The sequence below is a fragment of the Schistocerca serialis genome, chromosome 2 (assembly GCF_023864345.2).
Source record: "Schistocerca serialis cubense isolate TAMUIC-IGC-003099 chromosome 2, iqSchSeri2.2, whole genome shotgun sequence".
Lineage (NCBI taxonomy): Eukaryota > Metazoa > Arthropoda > Insecta > Orthoptera > Acrididae > Schistocerca > Schistocerca serialis.
Window position 1 is genome coordinate 583,304,942 of NC_064639.1, and position 12,478 is coordinate 583,317,419.

General features: G+C 42.7%; 1 protein-coding gene across 1 annotated transcript in view; it reads right to left on the reverse strand.

The window, feature by feature from the left end:
• LOC126456248 (serine-protein kinase ATM-like) overlaps nucleotides 1-12,478 on the reverse strand; it is a 445,804-nt gene that overhangs the window by 332,239 nt on the left and 101,087 nt on the right. Inside the window, exons 13-14 of the mRNA XM_050091998.1 lie at nucleotides 7,442-7,576; nucleotides 2,790-2,894 (exon numbers count right to left, since the gene is read on the reverse strand). Of these exons, the coding sequence (XP_049947955.1) occupies nucleotides 2,790-2,894; nucleotides 7,442-7,576 (240 nt within the window). The remainder of the gene's footprint in view (nucleotides 1-2,789; nucleotides 2,895-7,441; nucleotides 7,577-12,478) is intronic.

Sequence of the window (12,478 nt, forward strand, 5' to 3'; positions counted from 1 at the left end):
AGTAGGCTTAACATTCGGACTGACAGTCTTTATCACCATTAAAAGTATGTTAAATAAAACCGTGACTTCAGGATAAGTAATTTTTCTACAGTATTTTAAAATACAAAACTCAAAACTACATGTCAGGTTTTCATAAATTATCCACATGATAGCCAATATGTCAAAAGCATTCACAAACACAGATCACGGCACTGCAGGTGCTGCTTCTTACCTCCTTCTTTTTTACGATGATGCACTTTTTCCTTCTTCGTATTAGGTTGTTGCATAAGTTCGTAGTGTTTTTGTTTTGCATTTTGGTGTTACAGTTGCTATGGGTCATTTATCGATTGTAATTTTTTATTCGCGGTTCAGTTTACATATTGTCATTTCGACATTTGGAGACAGTGATTGCAGCTATGGACACTAGAAAATGGAGTGCCAAGTAAAGAATTCTGAACATTCCAGACATATTCTTCTGTTTGAGTTCAACTGAGGGGTGACATCAGTGCAGGCAGCAGGTCACATCTGTACCACTTATTGGGATAATGCCAATGGACACAGCAAGAAAATGGTTTTCTCATTTTTGAGGAGGATCATCTTAACTTTAGTGACTCTCCACATTCAGGAAGACTTCTGGGGTTTTATAAAGATCGTTTAAATGCATTAATCCACACTGATCCATATAAGTGTACTTGAGAACTGGCCAATGTGATGAACTGTGATCATTCCTTTATTGTGTGGCATTTACATGCAATGAAGAAGGTTCCAAAATTGGGTGTGTGGGTACTGTATGCTCAAAGCCAAAATCACAAAAATCAGTGGATGTCCTTATTTGCATCCTTACCATTCCTATCCTGTATTGTAACTGTTGATGAGAAATGGTGTCTTTATGCTGATATAAGGAATACAACAGATGGCTGAGCCAAAACAAAGCAGCAACTACCCATACAAACAGCTGCGCTTATCCAAAAAAGATAATGTTATGCACCTCGTAAAACAGCGATGGCGTGGTGTACTATGAATTGCTTCCCAGACATGTAACCTTTGCTACTGACATTTATTGACAACTGAGACGTGTTGCAGATGCAGTCCAAGAACAATGACCTGGAACAGTGTGTGAAGTGATGCTACTCCATGATAACGCACTGTTCCAGTGCACTGTGAACATGGCTCAATGGGTTCTTCGTCTCAAAACCACATGATTTCTATAGTCACTGAATCAAAAAGGTACCCCAGCTTTGCCAGACTGTTGTAATAGTGAAGGAGAATACATTGTTGATGAATAAAGCCTCTGTTATGTGTATCTGTTGTGTTTATTAAACTTATGTAAGAATGTTACGAACTTATATACCAATCTAATATCATTATTGGAGATGAAGTGGGGCGCCTTTATATCATACAGACTCTAGGAAGAGTCCACACATTATGATGTATAGTAAACTGAAGTGAGAAAATTCGATCAAACGAAACCACATATGAAAATAATGGTGACTGTGTTTCAAGACTAAGCTGCTAAGCTTTTTGTAGATTTTATTGACCTAAACATCCATCAAGTTGTTTATTTACTGCAAAAAAACAACACACAATTTCAAATGAAATGGTTTCTGTTTACAGTAACAACACATTTACGAGACCTCCTGCACACTAAAGTCATCCCACTGACAATGTCATATGTTTTCCAAAGGGACAATCTACATGTACATTCATACCCTGCAAATCACTGTGAAATGTATGGCAAATGGTGTTTCCCATTGTACTGTTATTAAGGCTGCTTCTCATTCCAGTCAGGTATGGAATGTGGGAAGACACATTGCTTAAACACCTCTGTGCCTGCTGTTATTCATCTAATATTGTCCCCAATGTCTCTATGACAGCAATACGTAGGGGATTGTAGTATACTTCTAGATTCAGAACTTAAAGTTGATTTCTGAAACTTTGTACATAGGCCTTCCAGATCACTGATTTCAGCACCTCCGTGGCACGTTCAAGCAAACCTATGACCACTGCTGCTCTTTTTTCTGTAAGTTCGCTATCCCCTACTAGTTCTATTTGGTACAGCTCCCACACAACTGAGCAGTATTCTAGGAAGGATCGCATGAACGTTCTGTAAGCGATCTTCATTCCAGACTGAGTGCCTTTCGCAAGTATTTTCCAATGAAATGAAATCTGCCACCTGCTTTACTTGTGACTAAACCTACGTGCTGACTCCATTTCATATACCTACAAGCTGTTACACCCAGGTATTTGCATGGAACTTGGCAAATTCCATTGCAGCTCTTTGATACTGCAGTTATAGGATACCATATGTTTTCGTTTTCGCCTTGAGCAATTTTGGAAAACCACAGAAAGGAAACATCTCAATGGTCAGACAGAGAATTGACCTGCTGTCATTCTCAATGCCAGAGCACTGTGCTAACCATGGTGCTAGCTTGCTCGGAGAGAGAGAGAGAGGCAGACAGACAGAGAGAAGTGAGGAGGGGGGCAGGGGGGAAGGAGGGGGGGTTATTATTGTTGCTGTTGTTGCAACGCTTTAACTATTACTTAGGTATTGTGGATCTATGTAATGTAACGTATTCCACGATCATCTATAAGTGATACAAGGGTCCTGAAGAACAAAAAATAGATTCATACAAATTTTCTTCCTGTTATATAGAAAATTCTCTCTACACATTAACGTCACAAACACTGTAAGTACATTTCTAGTGCGTGAAATACAGGAACTTGTTATATTCATACTGACAACTCCGTTGTTTTGCATTTCAATTTTAGTACATCATTTACATTTCACTCATGTATTACCAATTACATACCTCAGCACAACATCAAGGATGTTTTTCCACAGCTTAACAACAACCCCACTGTCCACAAAATCTTCTCTCAGGTTCTTGTCAACTTTAAGAAGTGAACTACAGCACCTGAAAACAAATCAAATTCTGTAGTACAACAGAGTTACAGTGAAATATCTTATGCATTCTGCTTTGTACAACTAAATATTCTAAGAATCTATTCAGGCTTGGTGTCAGTGAGATGGTTAGACAATACTTCAGTGTCCCTCGGTGGCCAGAGACAGTGGTGTGTGTGTGTGTGTGTGTGTGTGTGTGTGTGTGTGTGTGTGTGAGAGATGTATTTATGTGAATGTGTTGTGTGTTGTCTGCTTCAGAATGAGGCCTTTTGTTGCACCTGTCTGCGACTCAACATCCACTACATGATGAGTAGCAATCTATCCTTTTAAAATACTGTCATTATTCTATCCCATATTTTCCACTGTTATAAGCTGAATAATTTATAGATAGGGAGAGGCAAATTTCATGAAAACAATAATGCAAAATTGGCAGCTTTTAATGAAATATCATGAAATTATCAGTTTTTATTAAATATCACAAAGTCAGCAATTTTTACAAAATATCGAGAAATTTGTCATTATTTCATATAAATCTGAGAACGGCAGTTTGTTGACTTTCATAACTGCTAGTTACTGAATGCTCAAACTGCAATTTCTGATCTTGTTTCCTCGAGGCTATGGTTCACGTATAATCTTAAAAACAATGAGCACTTCTGTATAACTACAGTATTATGTGATGTCAAAACTGATGCTGAAATTTAAAAAATAACACTGAAAAAGGAGAAAAAACACTGAAAATAGCAAAAAACAACATATTTGCGGAAAAAACACTGAATTTGGCACACAAAACCACTGAATTTAGCAAACAAAACTAACAAACATGGTTAAAAAGGTACGACCGCATTTGGCAAAAAAAGGCAACACGGAATCTGGCCAAACATGACAATGAATCTAGTAAAAGGAGCAGTAAATTTGGCAAAAAAACAGCCAAAAATGGTAACAAATTTGCAAAAAATAACTGGCAAATGTAACACAAATTTTGCAAAAATAACCACCAATTTGGCAAAAATAACCAGCAAAAAAACCTGATTTGTTGAAAAATAACTCTGGATTTGGCAAAACTCTCCAAATTTGGTAAAAAAAAGAACTCAGAGTTTGGCAAAACGCTAACTCCAGAGTTTGGCAAAACGCTAACGCCAAATTTAGCAGAAAACTAACTCCAAACTTAATAGAAAACTAACTCTGAATCTAGCAAAAAATAAACCCAGAAAGAGAAAAATATGGAGCCGAAAACAGTGAAATTGGAAAAAAAAAATAGCACAAAAACTGGAAATTGGCAAATATCAAATTGGAAAAAACGCCAAAACTGCCAAAAAAATTAATCTGATGAAAATGTAGACCAAATTTGGCAAAAAAATTACACTGAATTTCAGAAAAACAGTAACACCATTTGGAACAAAAAGGTACCACCGAATCTGGCTCAGGAAAACATCAGATCTGGCAAAAAATAGCCTAGAATTTGGCAAAACATAAAATCAAATTTGGCCAAAAAACACAAAAATTGACCATAAAATAAAACAATTTTTTCCTGTCCTTATTTACAACATCTCAATCACAATTCATCCAATGCACCAGTTAAACTGCAAGTGCAAAGTACACCAAGGTTAAGGAACCACATGCTGGTAACAATACAGTGCGAGATCAATTTATGGCTGAGGCACTGTCATTTTCAAATACAAAATATAGAAATAAATTATTGTTGTTGTTGTTGTTGTTGTTATTGTTATTCCTAACAGAGACACTAGGCATATCCCATATATAAGCAAACAATAAGCTGCTGGGAATTGTAATGTTTAAAGTGAAATGGAACAGTGTTAGGAATAAGCGAGATCCAGAATATTGGAACTCGCTCACTTGCACCACTACCCATCAGACTTTTCGCTTCTATGATGTTATGTTGGAGGGAAGTAACTTTAAGTATCACTGAGTAAAGGTTTCTGAGGAGCGAGATAAAGCATGACACTCTCAATCAGAGTTACGTCACACCTCACGTTCAGAAGGAGTTTCCAAGGAGCAAGTTAAAATTTGTAAAGATAGAACTGCTGCACTTAATTCTGTCACTGACATAAACTTCCAGAGATAGTCTGTCACTGACAGGTAGCCGTGCCTTTGATGGGATAGGTGATGTTTGTGACCTGACTGGAGTAGATGGTGGTGGGAGGATGTATAGGACAGGTCTTGCAGCTATGTCAATTACAGGGATATGAGCCATGAGGTAAGGGTTTGGGAGCAGGGGTTGTGTAGGGATCGACGAGTATATTGTGTAGGTTCGGTGGACGCCAGGATACCACTTTGGGAGGTGTGGGAATGATAGTATGGAGGACCTGTGAAACCAGTCATGTGTTCTACAAGCTATGCGGCAAAAACTCTGTTGCATTCTATGTGGGCATGACAACCAACACTCCTCAGCAGCACTTCACTGTCCCCCACCCTAACCTCTCATCCCTCCCCCTCACCGCTCCAGCCTCCTCCTTACCCCCACCCACATCGCAACTCCCATCATACACTGGTGCTGTTGCTGACAATGTGGCTTCAGTTGCCAGAGACTGCAGTCAAGCGTGTGAGTTGCGTTTACGAGAGAGAGAGAGAGAGAGAGAGAGAGAGAGAGAGAGAGAGAGAGAGAGAGAGATCTATTTTTGACAAAGGCTTTGCTGGTCAAAAGCTTATTTGTGACAGTCTTTTTGTTGTACCTATGTGCGACTCAGCATCTCTGCTATATGGTGAGTGGCAACTTTCCTTTTCATAATGTTCCATTCCACCCTGGATTTTCCATTGTTTGTTATTTTAACATCATGAATTGAGTGTAATTATTTTTACAAAAAAGGGAAACTTACTTTATAGGATACCCTTTGTAAATGTAGATACATAAACTTTTTGTCCCTGTTATTTGACCAATGTCTGTCTGTAAAAACTGTTATGGATTTTTTTATGTTGGGGATAAATCTGGCTATCTCTTAGAGATTCTTGGCTATTTGTTCAATGAGTGTGTATATAATCCGCTATCTTCCAGATATTAGAATAGAAAAGCAAAATCTCCTACAACTACCTGCCACTTTACTGTAACATGCTGCTCCTTTCTCCTCAGTTTTATTTGTGATACTTGATATTCTTTTAGTATTTCATTCTAAAGTCGTAATTCAATACACTAAGCAGACTCAGAAGGATCTAGGTTGCAATATTTACTTGGAGATGAAGCACCTAGTGCAGGATCAAGTAGCATGGAGGGCTGCATCAAACCAGTCTCTGCACTGAAGACCACAACAATAATTCAAATAACACAGATGTAGAGGACTGAAGGTTAAGTCATCACTTTTGTCTTCCATTTGTATTTGTTTTAAAGATCTTAGATATTTCACCATGAATTTTACTTTTAGAACTGTTTCTGCAAGCGTTTCATGGATTAGGTTCTCCATTTTATTCTAAAAGAAACTAGAGACTTGTAGAACAGATGCATATTGAATGTTGCACCGGTATCCTTGAACAGAGAACAAGTAAAACCTAGTTTTTGTTAACCTGCCTTCTTCAGAAAGCAGATAATACCAACTGACAATGCCACCATGACACATATTTGCAATGATGCATATTTTGCGATGTGAACCGATGGAATAAAATTACAAATGAATATAGATAATACAGTTTATATGTTGCTTGCATCTTCCAATCTCAAGTCTAAGTTCAGTAACTGAAACACACTATCTGCATCATGCACAAATTTCATCTACTTTTTGAGGCATTGAAAGAAGAACGTTATACTGTGTCAAGGTATTTTTATCTTAAATTTAGAGAATCTTGAAAAAAAAGCTCCAGCCAGAACACCAGAATTACCAATAAATTGGGTACCACTTTCCCCATCATTACTAGATGGGGTACTTGGCTGGAATCTGCAGTGTTCATCTTTAATAATTTTAAGCCTTTACACAGACTATTAGATGCTTTGCCAGATGATTCTTCTGCTGTAAGAAATGCTTTACAGAACTATCAGGAAAACAATAACAGCAAAATGAACTTTATGTCACACACAGCTGACAACGGCCATGAAAAACTGGATGAGGAATGTTTCAAGAAAGAAGAATAGTGAACCATTTTGACAGACATGAAAGATGTGCTTGAAGGTGTTGGAAAACAGAAGCTGAAGTAAAGCTTAGTCAATAACCCTGATGTACAGGAAGAATCCTGATTACCATTCAAAAACAAGATTAGTATCTGTTTGCTGTCTGTTGACGTGGAATGGTCCTCCTCTGTTTATAAGTATTGCCGAATGATTGCAAAAGTCTCCCTAAAACAAACAAAAAAATAAATATACAAAAACATTAAAATCTTAAATGCTATTTGTTTCACCAGGTTTCTGAATGAGTGACAGACATAGGTCAGTCTGTTCAGCAATGCGTTTCATTACATTTTCCAATGCCTGAGTGAATTCCTTCAGTAGGTTTACAATTTAATATACAGTTCATGACAAATATCATGTTTGGAATTGGCAACTCTTTTGACCAAAATTTTGCTCCTGTTTTGTCACATATTTGCACCTAAATATCCTAGGTCTAGTAATGAAACACTCACCTGCAAAGGTGTGCCATTAGTAGCGTGTCTCTGCAAGAATTTAACTGATCAGTCACAACAGTTAGCAGAGAAACATAATCTTCAGTCATTACTGTTTCACAATAATGAGATATGTACTCACTCAAAAAGGTCAACCTGGAGGGGAGAAATTAAAACTTCATTAAAAATTTCATGTAAAATTTCCAAATAAAAAAATGATCAAATATGTAATGGTGAGCATAAAGAAACCATCCAAACAAATCAACATTAAAATGTGTGTCTATAATTCTCCTCTGATTATGAACTTCCAAGACACACACAATTCTATCCACAACTAAACAAAAGAACAGCAGTTTGCAATAATATGTAGATGATATGAATCCATCAACAAAGCAGAAAACAGTGTGATTAAATACACTTATGCATTTACACTTCTCATGAATCAACCAGACCATTAGAAGATTTGTTTGAAAAATTATAAAACTGGAAACAACATAAAATACTGACAATAATGCAAAAACATTAATAATAAAAAATTAATGTGGCACCATTTATGTTAAATTAGAACATGTTAAGGGTTCCAGATGTATGGGCCCACGTGTAACTGACTGTATAATTTATATGCACTGATGAACCAAAACATTATGACGACTGCCCACCGTGAGTTTGAATACCACTTGGTGACGTTGTGGCCACATGTTGAAGTAAGAAAAGTATATAGAAGCGAAGATTGATGGGGCCACAAATACGGAAATCCACTCACACAAGCAACTTTGACAAATTGTAGACTGTTATGGGCCGGTGCCCGAGAGTAAGCATCTCAGAAATGGTGAAACAGGTCAGTAGTTCATGTGCTATTGTTGTGAGCATATATACAATGGCTGAATGAGGTAAAACCCCAAGTAGGTGATGAGGTGTTGGACATCCACACATCACAGAATGAGGAGGTAGGAGGCTTGCCGCTCTGTAAAGCAGAACAGGCAATGATCTGTGGCAGATCTGACATGTGTCAATTCTAGTGCAGTGTTTCAGAGCACACCGTTTAGCACATGTTGTTGAACAAAGGGATCGGCAACAGGAAACTCCTATGTCTTCCCATGTTGACTCAACATCATCTATTACACTTGCAGTAGGCAAGGGTTCATCAAGTTTAGATGCAGGATATATGGAAATGTTTCACTTGGTCAGATGAATAATGTTCCCTAACACAGTCATGTCTGGATACTCATCACCCACGAGAATCTCTGCTTGAGAAGTGCACCATGCCACATATGCAGACCAATGGGGACATTATTACGCAATGGGAGATATTCACCTCAGTTTCCTTGGCATCTGTGGCAGTAATTGAAGGCACCATGACAAATGTGGACTAGGTGAACATTACTGTTAATCACCTGTGTCTCTTCATGCTTGGTATCTTCCCTAATGGCAATGGGATCTTCTGTCAGGATACCTATCTCTGTCAAAAGGCCTGAATCGTGCTACAGTGGTTTGAGAAGCACTATAGTTGTAGTAACACTGTTCACGTTTACGTCGCACTGCACTTAGCGTAGACCGGGACTGTGTCCTAGGCATACCCGATCTTGACTGACTGGGCACAGCCCGTGCTGCCGGAGTTGTTGTTATTGTTGTTGTCATGCCGGCAGAGGTCGCGTCCGAATTCTCGCGTGCCCTCTGGTGGACGGGACTCTACTTGCAGCAACTACCGTCCGTGACGCGCTGTGCCAATGTGCACCTCCCGCGATCTTTCTGGTGGCTACTACACTCCTCCTCCTTCGGGGGGTGAAGCCACTGTGATCCACTGCATCGGAAGGTGGAGCGACGGGCAGGAGCGATGACCTCCACATCCATTGGATGGCCGGAGTCGAGGGGATCTGCCAACCCTCGAGCTGGAACCTTCGAATACGGCTGGAAGTGACCCACACGAAGAGGCCCCCGTCGTCCCACAACTGGAGCCCGGGACAGAACGGGCAACAAGCTGTTGAACTCCGGATCCTGTTCCACCCCGGGAGGGGCAAGACCCAGTGGCGGGGACGAAGGGGAAGGGACGACCACAGGTGAACCAACCTCCTGAGAAACCGGGCCTGCTAGGGGGGCCAGCTCTCACTGGGGCATCTCGAACGATGGCGATGCCGGTGCCGGAGCTACTGGAGGCTGCCAAGGCTGAGAACCATCGCAGTGCGGCAGAGGCACAGCGGGGAGAGGAGGCAACGTCCCCTGCGAAACCAACACAGGTGCCGGCAATGGGGAAGCCGGTGTCCGAGAGGGCGGAGGGTGGGTGCCCGAACGTGGACGTAGCTGATTTTGGTGACGACGTACCACCCGGTCCCCCGCCTGCAAGGTATAGAGCCGGCGGCCATTTCGGCACAGGACCACCGCTGGTAGCCAACGTGGATTGCGACCAAACCCACGGGCCCAGACCGACAAACCCAGTGGAAAACCAGGTACTCCGTTTTGTGAAGACTGGCGAGGACCAGGCCGAAGGAGGTGCAGCAGAGTCCTAGGTTGACGCCCATGGAGGAGCTCTGCGGGGCTGCGGTCTCCCACTGGTGTGGTCCGGTATGCCGTCAAGAAAAACGTCAATGCTTCCTCCGCAGGAAATTCGTGCATATACTTTTTCATCTGCGTCTTAAATGTGCGCACCATGCGCTCGGCTTCCCCATTCGATTGTGGATGGAAGGGGGGAGAGCAAACGTGCCGAATACCGAAGCGCCTACAAAAATCCTGGAAGGTCTGTGAAATAAACTGCAGTCCATTGTCCGAGACCAGGGTGATTGGCAGACCTTCCACAGAAAAGATTTTTGCTAGTGCCTGGATTGCAACTTCGGAAGTGGTTGAGGAGCAGCGAACCACATATGGGAATCGGGAATAAGCATCAATGACAATGAGCCAAAAACCGTTGAGAAACGGGCCCGCAAAATCGATGTGAACAAGTTCACATGCTTGGGTTGCTGGTGGCCATGAAGAGAATGCCGCCCTGGGAGATGCTTGTTGGCTCGCACACTGGGAACAGGCGGCCACCAAGTGCTCAATTTCTCTGTCAATACCGGGCCAGTACACATGTCTGCGAGCCAAGGTTTTAGTACGGGAAACACCCCAGTGCCCCGCATGTAATAACGTGAGGACCTCCCGTAGTAAACTTGCAGGAACAACCACGCGAGGAGCTGTATCATCGGTAGCCAGAAGGAGAACGCCTTCCAAGACCGAGAGGCGGTCCCGTAGAAGAAAATAATTACGAAGAGGGTCCAAGGCCCGGCCCGGAGGGCGGGATGACCACCCCTGCTGAAGGAGGCGAACTACTTGCCGGAGAACCGGGTCAGCTGCTGTTTCCCTGGCGACTCGAGAACTAGTGATCGGGAAGCCATCAACCGCTTGGCGGGACGCCACATCCAAATGAAAACACATAATCTCCTCTCGATCGAACGTAGGATCCGGGCCCACCGGAAGACGGGAAAGAGCGTCGGCGTTGGCATGCTGTCCTGTAGGGCGAAAATGAATGTCATAATGGTACTTAGAGAGGAACAAGGCCCAGCGCTGTAGTCTGTGGGCCGCCCTATCCGGAATCTGAGAGGCGGGGCCAAATAACGATATTAACGGCTTATGGTCAGTGATTAACTGAAACTTCGTGCCATACAAGAAAGGGTGAAACTTGGTAACAGCGTAGACAATGGCCAAAGCCTCTTTTTCCACCTGGGAGTAATGGGCCTGCGCGGGACTAAGCGTTTTAGACGCAAACGCCAGTGGTTGCTCGGAACCATCTGCGTTGCGATGGGCCAGGACCACCCCCACCCCATACTGCGAAGCGTCTGTAGCCAGGACCAATGGCTTACGGGGATCAAAAGTAGCCAAACAAGGGGCAGACGTGAGGAGGCCCTTCAACGAGGTGAACGCTCGCTCGCATGCAGGCGACCAATCAAAAGGAACACCCTTGCGCAGACGGCAGTACAGGGGGTGGGCTATAGCGGAAGCCCTGGGAATGAACCGGTGGTAATAGGCTATCTTGCCTAAAAAAGCTTGTAACTCTTTCAGCGAAGCGGGCCGAGGAAGGTTGACGATACCTTGGACCAAACTTCCTAGTGGCTGGATACCGTGCCGAGAGATGGTGTAGCCCACATACTCAATGGATGATTGAAAGAAGGTTGACTTATGCAGATTGCAACTCAAGTCCACAGACCTGAATTTGAGAAAGAGAGTGCGAAGGTTGTGCAAGTGTTCTTTCGTGCTGCGGCCTGTGACAATTATGTCATCCAGGTAATTAATACAATGAGGAATTGTCGACGTGACATGCTCGAGATAACGCTGGAATATCGCCGGGTCACTGGATATTCCAAAGGCTAACCGCTGGTATTGGTAAAGGCCAAACGGGGTGTTGACAACCGCCAACCGTTTGGAGTCCTCATCAAGTGGTATCTGATGATAAGCCTCCGACAGATCGATTTTCGAAAAATATTGGCCTCCCGCCACGGAGGAGAACAATTCATCAGCACGAGGCAAAGGATAGGTGTCGACCACCAATTGGGAATTAATGGTGGCCTTGAAATCGCCAAAAAGACGTAATTTTCCCGAGGGCTTCCTTACAATAACGAGGGGCGAAGCCCACTCACTGGAAGAAATGGGAAGAACGACCCCTAGGGCTGTCAGCCGGTCTAGCTCTTCCTTTACCTGAGGGCGGAGAGCCAAGGGGATCTGCCTCGCGCGTAGAAAACGCGGGCGAGCCGACGCCTTCAACGTTAAGTGAGCTTCAAAATCTGAAACACGCCCTAGGCCCTCCTCAAAAATATGTGGAAAGTCGGAGATCAAAGATTCCAATGACTGATAGGGAACGTCTTCGGAGACCAACTGTATGGTGTCAGCGATAGAAAAACCGAAAGCTTGAAAGGCGTCCAGGCCAAAAAGGTTAGCTGAGCTCACATCACTGACAACAATAAAAGTAATAGGCCGAGTGACTGATTTGTAAGTCATGTCGGCAGTGAATTGACCCAGTAGGGGAATGAACTGTTTACCATAACCGCGTAGACGCCGGTAAACTGGCGCCAACGGGGGCGATCCAAGGTCGGA